The sequence below is a fragment of the Ambystoma mexicanum genome, chromosome 12 (genome assembly GCF_040938575.1).
Source record: "Ambystoma mexicanum isolate Mex_15411 chromosome 12, UKY_AmexF1_1, whole genome shotgun sequence".
Lineage (NCBI taxonomy): Eukaryota > Metazoa > Chordata > Amphibia > Caudata > Ambystomatidae > Ambystoma > Ambystoma mexicanum.
This window is the reverse complement of record NC_090936.1, coordinates 790292155-790311702: the sequence shown is the minus strand read 5'-3', so window position 1 is coordinate 790311702 and position 19548 is coordinate 790292155. Positions and strand designations below refer to the sequence as shown.

Genomic DNA, 19548 nt, shown 5'->3' with positions numbered 1-19548 from the left:
GGCAGCAGCAGACCCCATCCCCATTACTTGTAGTGTCCCACAAGGCTCATGCGTTTCCCCCACTCTTTATAATATTTTTACAAAGCCTCTCTTTGATAAATTGGATCGTCTGGGTGTGTGTCACCTATACAAACTATGCGGATGACACCCAGATACTCCTCACCATATCTGGCAATTACAATACTGATGTCACCAGGATCAATGAAATTTTCTCTGTCATTCAGGCATGGATGGCCACACATGGCCTCTGCTTGAATGACGAGAAGACCGAACTTCTCATCGTTGGTTCACCTAACAACCTACAAAAACTGAGCCCCAACTATTCCAAAATCATCATCGATGGCAACACCATCCCTGTCGCCAAAAACGTGAAAACTCTTGGTTTCTATCTTGATGCCAATATCAATCTCACCAAGCAAGTCAACTCTACCGCTTTATCCACCGCCTACACAGGAAAACTAATTCGGGCCTGTAGACCTATTCTCTCTACTAATAGCTGCCTTACTCTAGCGAGAGCCCTCATACAGTCCAAGTTAGATTACTGCAACAGCCTCTACCTAGGTGCCAACCAAGCTATAATTAGTAAACTCCAAGTCATTCAAAATAACGCGTTACGAGCAGCACTAAATATTCCTAGGCGAGAGCATATCTCCAACTCTAGAACACATGCAAATGGCTTACCATCCAACAAAAAAGTGACCTCAAAACTCTCTGCCTCACATACAAAGCTCTCAACCACTTAGCCCCCCCCCCTCCCCCTATTTTACCAATAAATTCACCTGGAAGCAGTCCAACAGAATTACTAGATCTTCCAACACCCTAGGTCTCATGGTGCCCAGATTTATCTCTAAAAGAGCTGGAGGCTCTAGCTTCACTGTCCTCGCCTCCCAACGTTGGAACTCCCTACCACTAAACATTAAGTTGGCCAGTTCCTTCCAGTCCTTCAGGAAACTTGCCATTGGGTGGCTATTGGCACAACGTCAATTAGTATGCTAGACAGTTACTATCTGTATATATTGTACATGTACCAGTTATGTCTTAATTGGCCAGGGCCTGCACTCTCTGTATATCATTTTTGCTAAAAGTATCACTGTTAATTACCATGTATTGTGCTTTGTAACATGTACCAGTGCCCATTTACTCCCGGGTCTGGAACGCTTTATAAATAAAATAAACAAACAAACAAACTGTTGTGGCGGGGCACAAATTGGCAAAATCCGCTACCAAAGTAAGACATTTGGCATTGATTGCTGGGTTATCCCCACAGGAAATATAGTATATAGCCTGCCATATTTCCACATGATATTGTGGTCCCCTATTATAATGCAAGCATTGTTTGTTTGGTTAAACGTTTTGCTGATATCACTGCTCTCATGGTGAAATTAGCAAATGAGTAATAGACCGCCTTTGGTGATTTGCATTGAGGTACAGCAGTAGTTCACTACTAAATAGGGCATACATCCTCCACTGCAGCAGCCCAAATCCTCTCCAAGGAGGACAAGCTTCTTGACACCATTGGTAAAGTCTTTTCCAATTCGGCGCTCCAGCTTCGTCAGGCTAACACTGACCTTATCCTGACGGTTGCAAATGTCGAGCTATGGAGGGAACTAGCCGGTTTGTCAGACGCCAGAGTGCTGGCACAGGGTCTACTGGATGCTGCGGCACACCACATTGACACTTCTGCTCGCTGCATCATGGTCGGGTCGACATCTCCTGCCAAGCGTGGCTCCATGCTACAAATTTCTCAAAGGAAGTACAGGACAAGGTGCTTGATCTTTCTTTTGATGGTAAGGAACTGTTCCATTCCTCCACATATGGGGAACTACCAAAGACCAAGGCAAGCACTCAGACAGCTAAGTCTTTATCGGTCCTGGTGAAAACTCCAGCTAAGGCTCCTTATACACAGAGATCAGTCCTTCTCTGAATTCAGGGGTTATCAGTATCGCTGTGCGTGCCGATCTGAGGCTCCGATGGGCAGGCCCCGCCGTAAGCAAAAGTGGCAAGGTGGCCGGTTATTCTCTCCACCACCACCCTCCTCCTGGGACAGGTAGTCTTCCTGTCGACAAATTATCCAAATGATATTTTTTGTCGGTCGCACGAGATTCCGGTGGGAGGACGAATTTCATGTCTCATCTGGAGGCGTGGCAGACCATCACCGAAGACTGATGGGTTTTGTCAATCGCTTGGGCGGGCTTCCTCTTGCCCCTACCCCACCCTTCAACCCTCCCTTCCAACAGACTGGGTCGCCCTCTCTCAGAGCCGAGGTACAGAAACTTCTAGCCCTCAGAACGGTGGAGCCTGTTCCCCTGAGGGAGCAAGGGGGGGCGCTACTACCGTCTGTTCAGTGCCCAAACCCAACCAGACTAGTTTGCGCACTATCCTCCATCTTTCCCAGTCAATCTTTCTCTTTCCTAAGAGAAATTCAGGATGCTCACGCCCTGCCAGATAAAGTCCTCTCTCTGGAAGCTCGACTGGCTCAGTGTGGTAGACCTCCATGATGCATACATGCACATTCTGATTTGGAGTCTGCCTATAAAATATCTGCGGTTCTCCATGGGAGCAGAACACTTAGTTTCATGTACTCCCTTTTGGTCTCAGCTCGGCACCACGTGTCTTCACGAAGATGACGGCCATTGCAGCATTTCTCAGACTACAGGAGATTCATGTATACCCATACTTAGACGATTGCCTCCTGCACAGTCCTTGTCCACAGACGGCCTTGGCCAATCTTCAGTCACTCCTTCAGCTCTTGTTACATCTTGGGCTGTCAGTGAATTGGCGTAAATCGTCCATGATGGTCTCTCAAGACCTGATCTTCCTGGGTTTCCGTTGGAATATGGTCAGTACCAAGGTGTTCCTAATGATCGATAGGATTGCAGACCTGTCAACCACATGTCAGCTCTTCCTCCAGCCATCGCACATGACGGCCTGGTGGTTCCAAAGACTTCTGAGTCTCATGGCCTCTTGCGTGTTGGTTCAAGCTCGTGCACGTCTGAAGGTGAGGCGCACTCAGCTAGCTCTTCAGAGCTGTTGATCCCAGTCTCTGGATCCCGATTCCAAGATGATTCCAGTTCCATCATGCATGACGGCGGATCTACAATGGTGGTTGTCTGCCAACAACCTTTCAGTGGGGGCCTCCTCCTAGGAGCCCTGCCCACAACTAACGGTCACTCCAGACTCTGCGTCACCTCGAAGTGTTCGACTTGTGGACTCCGCAGGACAGGCTGTTTCATATCAATTACCTAGAACTCCTGGCGCTGGTCCTGGCGCCCAAAGCTTTTCAACTGACTATCACCAACAGGGATGTCCGTATTCGCACGGACAATTCTGTGGTGATGTTTTACATCAACAAGCAGGGTAGCACCAAGTCACCTCTCCTTGTAGATCTTGCCATACAAATGTAGGACTCGACCATCCAGCACAATGTTTGGCTCCTGGCTGTACACATTCCGGTTCACATCAATGTGACTGCAGATTCTCTTAGCAGCCAGTTACGAGTGGGAAATCAGTAATGTTTTCTCCCAACATTTTCCATCAATGGGGCACTCCAGCAGTGGACCTCTTTGAAACCTTCTTTTTTGTACGTCCTGGGATGGGCTTGGCGCGTCCTCCCTGGGGCACGCCCTCGAGATTCCGTGGGCCAACATAAAGGCTTACGCTTTCCATCCATTGCCACTGATTCATCTGTCACCCCGCAAGCTCAAGACCGCATTGAATTGCACTCTCCTGTTCATGGCTCCTTGGTGGCCAGCCAGATTCTGGTTTTCGGAACAGCATCTGTTGGTTCTTCCCCCCCCAATCAGATTGCCGCAGATTCCCGACCGTCTTCAACAGTGCAGTCACCAGCTTTGGCACCCCTCCCCACAATCGTTCATCTTAGCGGCATGGTGCCTGAGATCAGATCTTTAGCACAGTTCAATCTGTCCGAAGACAATATGCGCATTATTGAAGCGGCCAGGAAACCTTCGACGAGGGCACAGTACAGGGCAAATGGCTGTGTTTTTGCCACTGGTGTTTAGCTTTATCCAAGGCTCGCTAAGGTTGACACCGTCCTTTCCTTTGTCTCTTATCTGGCAGCTTCTGGCATCCATGCTCTGTCATGCAGGACTTACCTATCCACCATTTCGGCCTACCTGTCCATGGACAGCTGTTCCTTTTCTTTGACTAATCCAGTCATCAAAAGGCATTTTGCAGACCGCCTTCATCTGTTCCCGCCGGTGTGGACTCCTCATCCCAAATGGGATCTAAATGTGGTCCTCACCGCGTTTGTCACAAGCCGTTTGAACCTATGGCCATTGCTGATCTTAAGTGCCTCTCTTAAAAGGTTGCATTTCTGATTGCAATAACATCGGCAAGGCGAGTAAGTGTTCTCCAAGCTCTCTCCATGGAATATCTGTTCCTCATTTTCCACAAGGATACGGTTTTGCTTCACACTCATCCTTCCTAAGGTGGTTACTGATTTTCATTTGAACCAATCTATCTCCTTACCAGTCTTCTTCCTGAACCCAGAATCTGATGCCCGTGAGAGTTCTGCAAAATCTGGACGTCAGGCAAGCCCTGGAGTTTTACCTCGATAGAACGAGTGAACTCAGAAGCTCCAACTCTGTTATGTTCGGTGACCCTAAAGCATCCATCTCCTGCTTTATTGCCTCGTGTATTTTAGAAGCCTATAAGACCAAGCCCTTTAACCCACCAAAGGGCATCCTTGCTCATCTCCCTGACTAAATGCATTTTGCGTTTTTTTTCGCTCCCCGCAGCCCCGTTCGTGCCCCCAAAGCCCTCGACCCATTCCCCTATCGCACTTCCTTGATCCCTTGACTCATGCCGACTGGCCCTGATTGGCGAGAATTTGCCTGTTCAGTGTGTAGGCGCAAGTCGACAGAACTCCCTGCTCGCCATTTTAATACCAGGCGAAGCAGGTGGAAGGAATGGTAGGAGACCCTCCCGGGCCCTGACTGAATGCATTTTTGCATTTTTTTCACTCACTGTAAATCCGATCGCGCCCCCAATAGGCCCATATCCATTCCCCTATTGTACTTCCTTGATCCCTCGACTCCTGCGTCTTGGCCCTCCCCCTGGCCCTGTTTGGCGGGATACTTGGTCTTAACTGACAATCCCATGGCCCTGCGGCTAAGGTCCCGAGGCAAAGGGGGGCTCCTACATTGGTGGCTCCAGAAAGTGTCTGCAGGTGGCAGCAAGGGAAGACAGTGAAGCCAGCCATCAACCAGCAAAGTAAGCTTGGCATGTGTGGGGGGGGGCTAGAGCAATTACTCTACTCCAGAAAGCCCTGCCCCTCTTTATTACCTACCTCAAACCATGTATGCTAGCTGTCACTCACTTAAACGGAAGTTTCGAACATTATCCTTGTTTGTGAAGATTAGCAATCAACACACTTAGAATTTCAATATTGGCCTGCGTCGCATGTAGTCAGATTAGTGAATGTTAGCATGTGCCACACTTGGACAGAGTCGTGAATTTTAGCCTGCGCCGCATCTAGACAGTCTTGTAAATATTAGCATGTGCCATGTCTACATAGTTATAAAGTTATCCTGCGTCACACCTAGACAGAGTTGTGAATCGTAGACAGAACTTTGAAAGTTAGCAAGCTGCACAGTTGGACAGAACTACGAAAGTTAGCCTGCATCGCACCTAATCAGATCAGTGATTATCGGCATGTGCCACATTTAGACAGAATTGTGAATGCTAGCCTGTGCCACATGCCAATCTACTCGGTATACACTCAGCGCACGGTGTATACCGAGCAGAAGCTGCCAACAGAACACTACTTCTCTCACTATCCTACTCCCTCTTCACCCTACTAACCCTTCTCGTTTGCAGATCCACCTGAGCGCCTGGGGGACAACTTCATTGGTGACGGTACACGGTACAAATACCTTTTAACATTTAACATGCCTTGCATTCTTTCTAGCCATCACTTCAAGCACCACCCTCTTCAATATAAGTACCAATGATAGACAAAGGTAAGATCTAGCAAAAGTAACCGAATAAAAACATAACCAGCGGAAACTGTACAGGAGAGATGCTCCCCTTAAGGGGTTATATTTGTGAGGCCAAGCTGCTACCATCACACTCTTGCAACGATTCCCCTTCAAAATTAAACTGGGGCATTTGGCCGTGAACTCATATTTCCATGTGTTCCTCAGTTTTTATTTGAGTCCTGTTGACTGAACATTGTAACCAGTGTTTCCTTCACGAAAGCACGCTACAATAAAGGAACTAAACCTGTATGGTTCTGATTTCTGAACACTGTCCTCTCTACAATTCAGTTTTTAGCTGTCCCTAGTTTTGCCCAAAAAAAGCTATACTCCTACGTCCCGTCCCCTTTCCTCCATGCTTATGGGACATTCCTCTGTTTTAAAAAATGTGTCCTTCCTCTCGTTTTACGCGGGGTACCACACATGGCCGTAACCCTGCCTTCCTTAGCTCCGCACAGCGCATCACCCATCAGTCCTTTTCTGCGCTCATTCTGGACTGGACACAGTTGCATCTTCGGAAGATTTTTTTCCTTCCAGTTTCCTCCTCTCTTGCTCTGGCTTAGCGGTCGCGTGGTAGTGTGTCTATGCCGTTTCAGATAGACTTTCCAAATTGTTGTTCTTGTCAGCAACGCTTCGCTAGAGCGGATCCCCATCCTCTTTGTTTGGAATGTTTGGGTCCGGATCACCTGCGGGACTCGTGCTTTTATTGCGACTCCCTCTCGGTCCGGGCGCTTCAACGTCGTTTAGAGCCGTGGGAGGAGGTGTTTCACCGTACTCCCCTGGCGCATTTTCAAACTTTCACCGACGAGAGGAAGAAACGCACAGTGAGTTCTTTAGTTTTTAGAGCACCCCGGCCGGGGGACTCCTTCCCGGACCGGGAGGAGCATCAAAAGCTCTATTTCCGGGGCTTGCCCTGAGGTGCCTTCTAGGCCTAAAAATTGTACCAGAGTTTTCTCCGAGGGCCTCTGTAAGGGGCCTATTTACACCAGATTACATTCCGAGGCCCCTCCTGCGGGAGCTATTTGTGGGCCCAGTTTTACTGAGGCGTTGAGTACTGGAGCTTGCTTCGAGGTCTCCTTGACTGGAGCTTCCCGTAAGAACACTGGGGTACCCCCTGAAGCCTCTGTTTAGGTTGTTGATACCGAATGGAAGTTCGAGGCCCATCGTGAACAGGGTTTTACCAGACTCCGGTTCGAGGTCTGTCGTTTAGAGGCTAAGGTGTCGTTTAGAGGCTAAGGTGACCAACAGTTCTGAGAGGCCTGTTAAGGTCTTGTCGGTGAGGTGTGTTCCTCATCGTTCCCGCTCTAGCGGTGACTCCAGATCTGTTGAGGGGGCACGGAGTGAGGTTTTGAACCGTAATCCCTCCATTACCGGCAGTGCCAAGGTCCTTCCTTTGAAGGCTAGTTTGGCTGTTATGTCACAAACATCCTAGGCCACACAGTACCGGCTCGGCTGAGGTTCCTTGTGTTGAGGCTAAAATGAAGACCCCTGACCCACCTGTGGGAACCCCTGCCTCACTTCCACACGTGTCGCAGTTCTCCTGAGGTGCTGACAAAATGGTGGCCGTTCCCGTCAAGACCAGGGTGGCCATTTTGGATACATCACTTACAACTACGCCATCAGCCCTAGGTGTAGGGGGGGGTCTCGGGTGAACATTGGTTTCCTTGTGCAGATCACTTTCGTACAGTTTATGACTGGAACGCTCGGATGCCCCTACCGCACAATGTCTCGCTTGCTGCGGCATCGGTGCCCTTGATTTATGTGGACACCGGTGGGGAAGGGTCCTCTTGGCAACCCTCTCCCTTGCATCCCTGGAATTACTCCGCTCATGAGAGGCATCTTCCGGTCGCACCTAAATCATCGGCGGAGGACGTCTTTTTCGGCAGGTTTCAAAGACTTATGCATTCCGACCCCATGAAAGGAGTACTTTCAAGGCTTGTTTAGGGAGATATGCCTGCCTGCGCCCATGGTCCCAGCTGCGGTTCCTGTGGTTCCGCCGGTGCCGCCTTAACCCGCTGGGCCTCCCCCAACTCTTCCACCCCTGTCTCCGTTGTCCCCAGTGGACAAGGCTATTCCGGTGCCTGATGCGACTCGACCTGTCGGAGGACGTGCAGGGCAATCAGGACAGCGAAGACCAGCCCCGCTCTGTCATAGCTTTTCAGGACCGGGTGCTGGACATGTCTGTTGGATGTTCCAGTACCCGAGGCACCTACTCCGCAGGAGGGTGTGCTTTCGGGGGCGTTCACCTTGTCTCCTTCAGAGTGTACTGGCTTGTTCTTGCAGAAGGACGTTTCGGCTGAGGTCTGTAAAGTCTGGGAGAAACCACACTGTGGACTGTTTGTCAACAAGAAAATTGACGCGGGCTACAGGCTCCGTTGTTCGGAAGAGGGCATTGGCGTCATGTCCGTACCCCTCCTCCACGGTAGTGGCTGCGGCCACTTTGCAATCCAGACCTGCATCCTCTTCTACGATGGCTACACAGGTTCTGAGCAAAGAGGACAAGCTTCTTGACTGCCTTCGGAGGAAGTTTTTCGCTAATTCAGCCCTGCAGGTGCGTCGAGCCAATGCAGAACTGGTGTTAGCGGGGGTGAATATGAAAATGTGGAAAGGTCTGTCGGAGTTTGAGGAGTTTATTCCCGCTGAAAAGCTAGAAGATTTCAAAGCGGGATTATCGGATGCCAGGGTCCTGGCACAGAATCTGCGGCACATCATATCGACACCTCGGCCTGGGGCCTTATGCTTGGCATGGATACCTCTCGTCAGGCTTGGCTGCATGCCACCAAGTTCTCTAACGAGGTGCAGGATAAGGTTTTTGACCTGCCTTTTGATGGCAAGGAGCTCTTTCATTCTACAACAGACGTGGAGCTGACCAGAACTAAGGACAACACTCAGACCGCCAAGTCCTTGTCTGTCCTGGTAAAACCACCTTTCAGGACACAGAGATCGTTGTCGCAGCCTCTGCCTTCCTCTGGTTTCAGGGTTTTTTAAGATTGAAAATCCTGCAGGGTTGATACCCCTCCGGGAAATTCCCGCCGAAGGCAGCAACGGAGTCTGTTTTTCTCCCGCTCCTCAGCCTCCTACTCAGGTTCAGGTGGTGCCACCACTGCGAAACCAGCTAAATTAAGGTTTTCTGCGATCGCACGAGACCCTGGTGGGAGGACGCATTGTCTCTCATTGGGGGGCGTGGCAGACCATCACCGAGGACCGGTGGGTCTCGTCATTCTCTCGGGTGGGCTTCCGCTTCCCCCTGCCCCCCACCCATCAATCCTCCCTTCCAGCAGTCAGGGTCACCCTCCCTCAGAGCCGAGATTCAGAAATTGCTGGATCTCAGAGCAGTGGAAACTGTTCGCCTAGGGGAGCGAGGGGAGGCCTTCTACTCCCATCTGTTTATGGTGCCCAAACCCAACCAGGCTGGCCTGTGCACCATCCTAGACCTTTCCCAGTTCAATCTTTTTCTACCCCAAGAGAAATTCAAGATGATCACACCTTGTCTGATAAAGTCCTCTTTGCAGAAGGGCGGTTGGCTCAGAGTGGTGGACCTTCAGGATGCTTATATGCATAATCTGATCTGGAATCCACACCGGAGATACCTACGGTTTTCCGTGGGGAGGAGCACTTCCAGTTCCGAGTGCTCCCTTTTGGCCTCAGCTCGGCACAGCGTGTCTTTATGAAGATGTTGGTTATCTCAGCTTATCTTCTGCTTCAGGGTATCCATGTGCATCCGTATTTGGACGATTGGCTGTTGCGCAGTCCTTGCCCGCTGAAAGCCTCGAGCAATCTTCAGTCTCTCCTCCAGCTCCTGTTCCACCTTGGGCTGTCGGTGAACTGGCGGAAATCCTCCATGACGGTCTCTCAGGACTTGACTTTCCTTGGTTTTCGTTGGAACACGATCGACTGCAGAGTTTACCTGACGGGGGACAGAATGGCGGATCGGTTGGCCACGTGTCAGATGTTTGCACAGTCGGAGAGCATGTTGGCCTGGTGGTTCCAGAGGCTTCTGGGCCTCATGGAACCACCCTCCAACGCCCATAGCACAACCATGCACACCACCCCACCTACGCTCCCATCAATGCTCACGCTTTAGACATCCACAACCTCCTAACCACCCATGACCTCGATCTGCTCATGATCTCAGAAACATGGCTACACAAGGCCTACGGCCTGGCCCTCGCACTATCACCTGGATATTCCATCACTAGACAAGATCGTCTATCCAAAGGAGGAGCTGTAGCATTTATTGCCAAAGACTGCTTTTCAATCAGGAAAGTAGAGAAATCATTGCACAACAACAGTGACTACCTTCAAGTCAAAATTAACTTATCTCCCCAATGTACCATTGAGGTCCACATTGACTACCGCCCCCCAGGCCCAACAGGTGACTTCCAAGCCTCTGTCATCCACCTCCTCTCTGACAACCTCAAAAAACAATCAAAAGCCATTCTCCTTGGGGATGTTAACATAGGTCTCCCGGACAGTAAGGACCCAGCAGCCAAATCCCGTGACTCAGCCCTCAAGGCTCTGGGCTACAATAACACCATCTTTGACCAACCCACACCCAGGGTAGAACTTTTGACTGGATCCCGCAAAACAACTGCCCACTCATCATCCCTGGAAACTCTCCCACCACATGGTCAGCCCACCACATCATCACCTTCAGCATCCTCACCACCTGCTCCACCACCCCCTCACCCCAACCACTACCACCCTGCCTCACCAGTAGCTCCCGCCAGCTCACTAATGAAAGGCTACTGCCCTTCCTCCAAGGCCCAGCCTTCAGACCCCCTTTTTCCACAGACCCAGAAACGCTTGCAACAGCCTACGAAGTTGCCATCAAAGCAGCTATTAACTCCATTGCCCCCCCCCCTTATACCTCATAAATCCAAACCCACCACCCATTCCAACTCCTGGTTTATCCCAGACCTCCTCGCACTCCGCAACGAAAAAAAGGCTGCTCTCACTCAGTGGAAAATGTCCCACTCTGACAAAGACAAGATGACTTTAAATCCTGCTCCACTATATATAAAAACGCAATCACCCAAGCTAAGGCCAAATCCTTTGAATCCAGAATCTCTGAAGCCCAATCCAGCACTAAAGAAATATTTGCCATTTTTAGGGAGATAGAGACACCCACCCCCCGCCCCCAGAACTTCACCAAAGACCAGGCCTTGTGTGATGATATACAAACGGCCATGAAAAATAAATTGAGCCTGCTCCAAAATAAAATATTAGCCACTAAGCAAGCCCTACCCAACACGTACACCCCTATCTCACCACCAGCCCCAGAACCCCCCAACCTTTTTCATTCAAACCCATTCTAGAAAAAGACATCATCAACGTAATGAGGAACATCAAACCCTGTAACTGCAAAGGTGATGCATGCCCAGCCACCATTATCAAAGTCTGCTCTGAAGCGCTAGCTCCCTTCCTTTACAGCCTTTGTAAACACCTCCTTTGCTACAGGGAAAGTCCCTGCCTCCCTCAAGGAAGCCTGGGTCCGCCCTCTCTTAAAAAAAAAAACTCTCGACCCCACCTCCTCCCAACAACTATAGACCCATCACCACTGTCCCGTTCCTCCTCAAAATACTGGACAAAGCAGCCTACCTGCAGGTTCAACACTTCATTGAAGAGAACAAACTCCTAGGACTCCACCAATCTGGCTTCCGCCCCAGACACAGGACTGAAACCGTCCTACTTGACCTAAAAAACCAAATGGACGATGCCAGAGACATGGGCAAACCAGCACTTCTCTTACTTCTTGACCTATCCGCGGCTTTCGACCTCGTGGATCACGACATCCTATGCCACCACCTCTCCTCTACTGCCAAATTCTCCCCTGAAGCCACAGCATGGATCACCTCCTTCCTACAAGACAGAACCATGCAAGTATTCTCAGACCTAGCATCCGCCTCACCAACTATCATAGTCTGCGGTGTGCCCCAAGTCTCCTGCCTCTAACCCACCCTCTACAACATCTTCACACACCCCCTTTTTCTCATCCTCGACGCCATGGGCATTTCATATACTAACTACGCTGACGACACACACATCCTCCTCACCCTCACTGGCGACTATGACACTGACAACCTCTACAACACCATCCAAGCCTGGATGGCAGACAATGGACTATGCCTCAACTCCGACAAGACTGAACTCCTCCTGGTAGGCTCACCCAACACGCTGAAAAATCTAGACTCCCAATTCAGTCATTTCACCATAGACTCCATCAAAATACCTGTCTCAGAATCAGTTAAAACCCTTGAAGTCTACTTGGATTCCATTCTATCCATGGATAGACAAGTCAACGCTATAGCCTCTTCAGCTGTATATCATGCCAAACTAATCAACGCAGTCGGGTCCTTTCGATCCAAGGAGAACTGCACAAAAATAGCCAGAGCCATCACTGGATCTAGGTTTCACTATTGTAATGTACTCTTTCAACATAGAGAGGTTACAAATCGTACAGAATAGTGCTCTCTGGGCAGCCCAAGGCATTGCCAAAAGAGAACACATTTCGGAGGCCAGAAAACTAGCCCACTGGCTCCCAATAAAAGAAAGGATCATCTTCAAGACTCTGACACTGACCCACAAGTGCATTCACCTTACTGCCCTGACTACCTCTCCCAAAGGATCTACCCCGTCTCCTCTACGAGGCCAACCAGATCACCATATACTAACATGCTCTCTGTGCCTTTTAATACAAAAAAAGCCAGAGCAGGCGGATCCAGCTTCCCATATCTCGCACCCACTCACTGGAACGCCCTAACTCCCACAATCCGAGGTGAGGCCTCCCTCAGCGCCTTCCGCAAAACCATGAAAACCATCTTATTCACATAAAATGCGTTGCACCAGTTGAATACATATCATATGTTCCTAATGCATAAGCTGTATTGTAATGACTAACTGTACCAACCAAAATATCAGCTCTATGTCTTGTGGAATTCATAATGTACCACTGAATGCCACTATTCCTGTTACTAAGCTCTTGCAAGTAACAGCGCCTCAATGCCCATGGGCTGCTTGCGCGCTATATATTTATAAATAAATAAATGGCCTCACGCGTATTGGCTGTTCCTCTTGCTCGGCTCAAGATGAGGCGGACGCAGATGGCTCTTCGAAGTTCTTGGCTTTAGGCTGTGGTTCCGGTCTCCAAGATAATATTGATTCCGGCTTTCATGAGAATGGACCTTGTGTGGTGGTCATCTCTCAGCAACCTGTCGGTGGGCGTGGGTTTTCAAGACCCGCTCCGATGGTGACAATCACGACGGACTCCTCCCTTCTGGGGTGGGGTGCGACCTTGGATCTTCTTCAGGTCTCCGCCACGAGTTCCTTCATATAAATCATCTGGAGCTTCTGGCGATCTTCCTGGCGTTCAGGCCGGTCATTGTCCGTGCGGATACGACCCACTTTGTTGGCAATGTGGTGTCCTTGTTTTACATCAACAAGCAGGGGGACACCAAGTCCCCTCCTCTTGTGGATCTTGCCATTCAGATTCGGGGATGGGCAGTTCAGCATGGCGTCTGGCTGGTGGCAGTACACATCCCGGGCCAGCTGAACGTTACGGCAGATGCCCTCAGCCGATGAACATTGGTCAGCTACGAGTGGGAATTGAAAGCTGAGGTCCTCTTACAGATATTCCTGTGTTGGGGCACTCCGGAAGTGGACCTCTTCGCAACATCGGCAAACAAGAAACGTCCTCTGTATTTCCTCCCGAAATGGGCTGGGAGGCTCCTCTCTGGGAGATGCTCTCGAGATTCCCTGGCACAACATGAGGGCCTATGGTTTTCCGCCTCTGTCTCTGATTCATTGGACGATTTGCAAGCTGTGTAACACTGTGAACTGTTCTCTTCTGCTCATAGCTCCGTGGTGGCCGACCAGGTTCCGGTTTTCAGAGCTTCAACATCTGTTGGTGTGTGCACCGATCAGGCTTCCGTTGGTTCCCGATCTGCTTCACCAGAGAGATCGGCAGCTGTGGCACCCCTCCCCACAATCGTTCAGCTTGGCGGCATGGTGCCGGAGTTCAGATCTTTAGAACATCTCAACCTGTCTGCTGACATGTGCATTATTCAGGCAGCCAGGAAGCCCTCGACGAGGTCTCAGTATAGAAGCAAATTGCTTTGGTTCTGTCACTGGTGCTTAGTCAAACTGCTGGACCCCAGAGCGGCTACAATTGACACGGTGCTGTCCGTCTCTAACCTAGCAGAGTCAGACATTCATGTCCTGTCATGCAGGACTTATCTTTCGGCTGTGGCTGCCTACCTATCCACGGACCAGTGTGCTTTTTCACTGTCAAATTCAGTGGTTAAAAGGCACTTTTCGGGTCTAATGCGTCTTTACCCTTCTGTTCGCAAACCGCGCCCGACGTGGGATCTGAACGTGGTCCTTGCGGCCTTGTGCCATAAACATTTCGAACCAATGGCTACGGTAGATCTTAAGCACCTTTTGTGGAAGGTGTCTTTCTTGGTTGCTGTTACTTCAGCAAGGCGTGTGAGTGAGCTCCAAGCTTTGTCAGTGGAGCATCCCGTCTTGGTTTTCCACAAGGATAAGTTGTCCTAAGGACACATCCTTCTTTCCTACCAAAGGTGGTTTCTGATTTCCATCTAAATCAGTCAGGCCCCTTGCCTGTCTTCTTTCCAAACCCGGCTTCTGAAGCTGAGAGGGTTTTGCATTGCCTGGATGTTAGAAGAGCCCTTAAGTTCTATCTGGACAAAACATCTGAATTTAGGAGTTCTTCTCAACTATTGGTGACCTTTGGTAATCCGCAAGGTAAGCAGGCCTCCAAATCGGCTATCTCCAGATGGATTGCTGCCTATATTACGGCGTCTTATTGTTCAGGGTCTCCAGCCTCCTAAAGGGATTCATGCACATCTGGTACGGGGCAAGACAGCTGCTGTTGCTTTTCAAAAATATGTCCCCAAGGAGACCATCGCAAAAGCAGCTACTTGGGCCTCCCCATTGGCTTTTTGTAAACATTACTGTTTGGACCTGAGCTCCACATATGATGCTCAGTTTGGCCAGGCTGTGCTGAAAACCCTTTTTCAGTAGGGGGTTTCCATCCACCCGTAGTTCCTGTGAGGAGTGCTTGGGAATCTCCCATAAGTATGGAGGAAAGGGGACGGGACGTAGGAGTATAAAAGGTTACTCACAATAGTGACCACCTTACTCCAAGTCCCCTTTCCTCCATAGGCCTGCCCGCCGACCCCTCTAATAAGGTTCTTCTATTATTGCTTATAGGTCTCTGACCTGGCGATAGAAAAGGACTGATGGGCGATGCGCTGGGTGGAGCTAAGGAGGGCGGGGTTACGGCCGCATGCGGTACCCCACATAAAAAGAGAGGAAGGACACATTTTTTTTTAAATGTGATGCTTTTTACAAAGTGCTCCGGTCCCGTTCCACAGGACGGAGGAATGTCCCATAAGTATGGAGGAAAGGGGACTATGGACTAGGAGTAAGGTGGTCACTATGGTGAGTAACCTTATTATTCCTACGCCCAATATTGTCTTAAAAAAAAGCTTTGTTATGCAACATGTAATCTAATGCAAGAACCGAAGAGTGGATTGAGTGATTGCCAACAACTTTAATGAATGTAGGCAGGCCAAGTCTTAACTGTTAGTCTATTATGCATTCCTATGTAAAGAGGATGAACATAGTCTGTTAGCACTTAGAGTAAATGATGCCATGCTGAATATTGTGGTGTTTAAGAGCTGCCCTTGCATCCCATGCCTCCACGATTTGAGTTTCAAAAGACTGTGGTTTGAAATAAAAATCATAAAGTTAAAATAAGCTTTCCACACTGCCTACAGACCGAACTAAAAATAGGAAATTGGTAACACAATAAAACATTCATCTAACAAATAAAAGCTTATAATTCTTGCTTCAAAGTATCAATATCCTGAAGTCCATTGTTTGCAGAGACTCAGTCCTATTTATTTGACCTTCTATTCTTTTGTGTTTACATGCTAGTTTGTAAAATGTTTATATTAACTGATGCTTCATCACTTAATGTTTCACATGTTTTATTTCTGACAGGAACTGGCAAAGGAGAGACAAGAAAATGTAAGATTAGTGAAGATCATGCAAGATAAAGAAGAAATAATAGAAAAGATGAAGGAAGAAATTGACCTGTTGAACAGAGTAAGTTATTTTACTACATTACTTGTTTTGACCGTTATTTTTTTAAAAGGTTGCTCATTAACGGCTTTGTAAATATTAGGGTATGGGTTTGTATTTTAGGCTTTTATGTTTATTTGAAGATTTATAAAGCGCAACTAAGGCCCAAGGGCGTCTAAGCGCTAATATCAGCCGCGACATGGAAGACATCTACTCAAAACCTGCAGGATACTGATTTAGAACAGGTGGATTTTAAGTGCTCTGCAGAAGGGGAGGTACTCATTGATGGATCTTAATGATAGCGGGAGTGCGTTCCACAGACTTGATGTTACGCTCACCTGCTATCCACGGGGACGCCCTTATGCCCTGGTTGCCGGATTCACCCTGGACCCTTCCCGATTCCGGATGGTGCCTTCTATGGAGGTCGTGCCTGAAAACACAGGAGGACTGGACTTAAGAACAGATTTCGTTTTCTTGCCCCGCTCCCTGGATTCGATCTGATGGCTCACTCCTCACCTTGTTGTGATGTCTGGCATGCCCTCTGTCCTGCCTTCTGTGCAGGGGCGCATAGGTTTCTGCGGGTTTGAGCGACCGAGTTAACTTCACTGGTGCTAACCCATTCAAGTGTCTTTAAGGAGGCAAGTCTGGTTAAGCAATCTTAAAATGTCCTTGCTTTCCTTTCTTGCTATTAATGTCTTTTGCTTATTTATTCCCCCTTAGGTGCACGGAGGTTCGGTGGATGCGCAGCTTGGATCAGGCGTGTGATGGATGGTAGGTTAGGCGCGGTAATGTCTTCTTTTGCTAACCTGTGTTCTTTATTCCTTTTCAGGTCGCGATGGTCTTTCTGGGCGTGTGAAGATTTCCGGAGCAATGCCGGCCAAGAAATGCCCAGCCAGGTGAGGTTCTCGTGATTACTGCCGTAAATACCGTGAATAACCTGTTTTAACGTTGTCCTTCTTTCTCTCTCCCTCCAGGTGCTTTGTTCTGGTGCGTGCGTGATGTCCCGGTGATGCTGCCGACTGAATGAAAGACCGCGAGCTGCAGGAAGACGGATACTCGACAGATTGGAAGCTGCAGGTAAGCAGAGACTGCTAATGAAGTTCTTTTGTCTCCTCTGCAGGGCCACTGTTCAAGGATCGCCGGATTCTGGTCTCTAGACGCGATGAGCGTCACGCTGCTGGCTGCAGAATAACGCGAAGCACGTTCTGTAACTTAGGTGTGGTTTATATAGCCCTCTAGTAAAATAGTCCAGGTAAAGTAGTCCGGGCTACCACACCCAAAACACTGCACCGCAGAGTCTGGTTCTAGGAACTAGGCTGTGTGGGTGCCTCCATGTTGGCTGCAGGCCTCCAATGAAAAGTAGTTCCTTCAAGACTGTGTCCCAATCTGAACATGAGCCTGGCGCCAAAGAGGATAGTGCAAGCCCCTTGGGCGCCCTAAATGAACCCTGAGTCTTAACCCTACCTAGCATGTGATCATGCCAGTGGGGTTTTGGGTCACGGGTCGTGACAGCACTCTTCCCCCCCACATCCCCAAGGCCCCTCCTAAGGTGATTCTCCTGCCTGGTCCTGGTTTGGCTGGAAAGTTTCAATGAAAAGTGTAATCAAACACGGTGCATGAATGTTCTCACTAGGTTCCCAAGATCTGTCCTGAGAGACGTAACCCTTCCAATCGACTAGATAGTATAGTTTGGATCTGGTATATTTGGAATCCAAGATTTCTTTCACTTCGAATTCAGGTTCTCCATCGACCATAATGGGTTCAGGTGGTGGCTTAACTCGTGTACCGGGTTGTACTGGTTTTAGAAGTGAAACATGGAATACTGGGTGAATTCGTATGTTGGCTGGTAATGCTAGTTTAACAGCTGCTAGATTTATGATGGCTTGAACAGAATAAGGTCCCAAATAGTGAGGATGAAAAGTCTGGGTTCCTTTTAGAGGTATATATTTTGTGGCTAGCCAAACCTTGTCTCCTACATGATAGTCAGGGGCCTTTTTCCGATGTTGGTCAGCAAACCTTTTTTGCTTGTTTTTGGCTTGGATTAAGTGTTCTGTTGCCTTTTTAAAGGCCTGAGTGATGTTTGCATGACGGGTCTTTACTGCGGGCATTTCTAGACTGAGAGGGCTGTCTAGTTCGGAAGTACGTGGATGTCTGCCGTAGAGGGTGTAGAAAGGTGTTTGACCAGTACTGGAATGCAATGAATTGTTGTAAGCATATTCGGCTATCCATAATAGATCTTTCCAGGTTCCTTTGACTTGGTGCAGCATGCACCATAGGTATTGTTCGAGAGTCTGGTTGGTCCTCTGTTTGACCATCCGTTTGGGGGTGATGGCTGGTGGATAGTCAAATGCCGATTTGAGCCATAGAGCAGCACTTTTTCCAGAAGGTAGATACGAATTGGCTGCCTTGATCAGAGACCAGGACTGAAGGGCAGCCATGCAGTTTGATAATGTTTTCCAGGAAAACCTTTGCTAGATGGGATGCATCCGGGAGTCCTTTGAAAGGGATTAAGTGTGCCATTTTCGAAAATAAGTCTACTACTACTAAGATGGTATTGAACCCTTAGCTGGGAGGCAAATTGTTAATAAAGTCGAGAGAAAGTGTGTGCCATGGTACAGGAGGAATTTCTAATGGTTGCAGGAGGCCAGCTGGTTTTTGTTTTAGTAACTTGTTTTGTGCACACACTCCACAAGATTGAACATATTGGATGACGTCTCGCCGCCAAGTAGGCCACCAATAATTGCACTTCACTTTGGCTAGGGTTTTAGCAATTCCGGGATGACCTTCTATCAGAGAATCGTGATAGTCCGAAATGATTAGTTGCTGTAGCTCCCTTTTAGGCAGATACAGGCGTTTATCAAAATATAGCAGTTGATCTTTAACGGTGTATTGTTTTCCTTTGGTATGCCATTCCAGTAGTTCGTTAGTTGTTATTTCACTTTGGATCACGGTTTTAAGCTCAGTTTGTGTTAAATCTGTGGTGAGGCCTAAGAGCTTGTCCTCAGGAATAATGGCTACTGGATCTGGGGTTGCATATACTTCCTCGTTGATGCCCATGCGGGATAGTGCATCTGCTTTTCCGTTTCTTGCGCCTGGTCGATAAGTGATCATATAGTCATACTCGGCGAAGAAAAGGGCCCATCGTAATTGGCGTGAGGATTGTGCTTTTGCTGTTTTCAAATATTGTAGGTTCCAATGATCAATGATTACCGTGACTGTATACCTGGCTCCCAAGAGGTCATGTCGCCATGCCTTGAAGGCAGATTTTATAGCAAGCAGTTCCTTATCGGTGATGGCATAATTGAGTTCAAGGGGTGTGAATTATCGGGACCAGTAGGCCATGGGGTGCAGTTGGCCAGTTTCAGGGTCCCTCTGTTAAAGAACCGCCCCCATAGCCATACTGGAGGCATCTGTTTCCACGGTGTAAGGAACATCCGAACGAGGA

At 48.8% G+C, this 19548-nt stretch overlaps 1 protein-coding gene across 3 annotated transcripts in view; it reads left to right on the top strand.

Annotated features, from left to right (window-relative positions):
• PAWR (pro-apoptotic WT1 regulator) overlaps nucleotides 1–19548 on the top strand; it is a 561175-nt gene that overhangs the window by 484817 nt on the left and 56810 nt on the right. For all 3 annotated transcript variants that reach the window (XM_069629285.1, XM_069629286.1, XM_069629287.1), the window contains exon 6: nucleotides 16023–16127. In XM_069629285.1, coding sequence (XP_069485386.1) covers nucleotides 16023–16127 — 105 coding nt within the window. The remainder of the gene's footprint in view (nucleotides 1–16022; nucleotides 16128–19548) is intronic.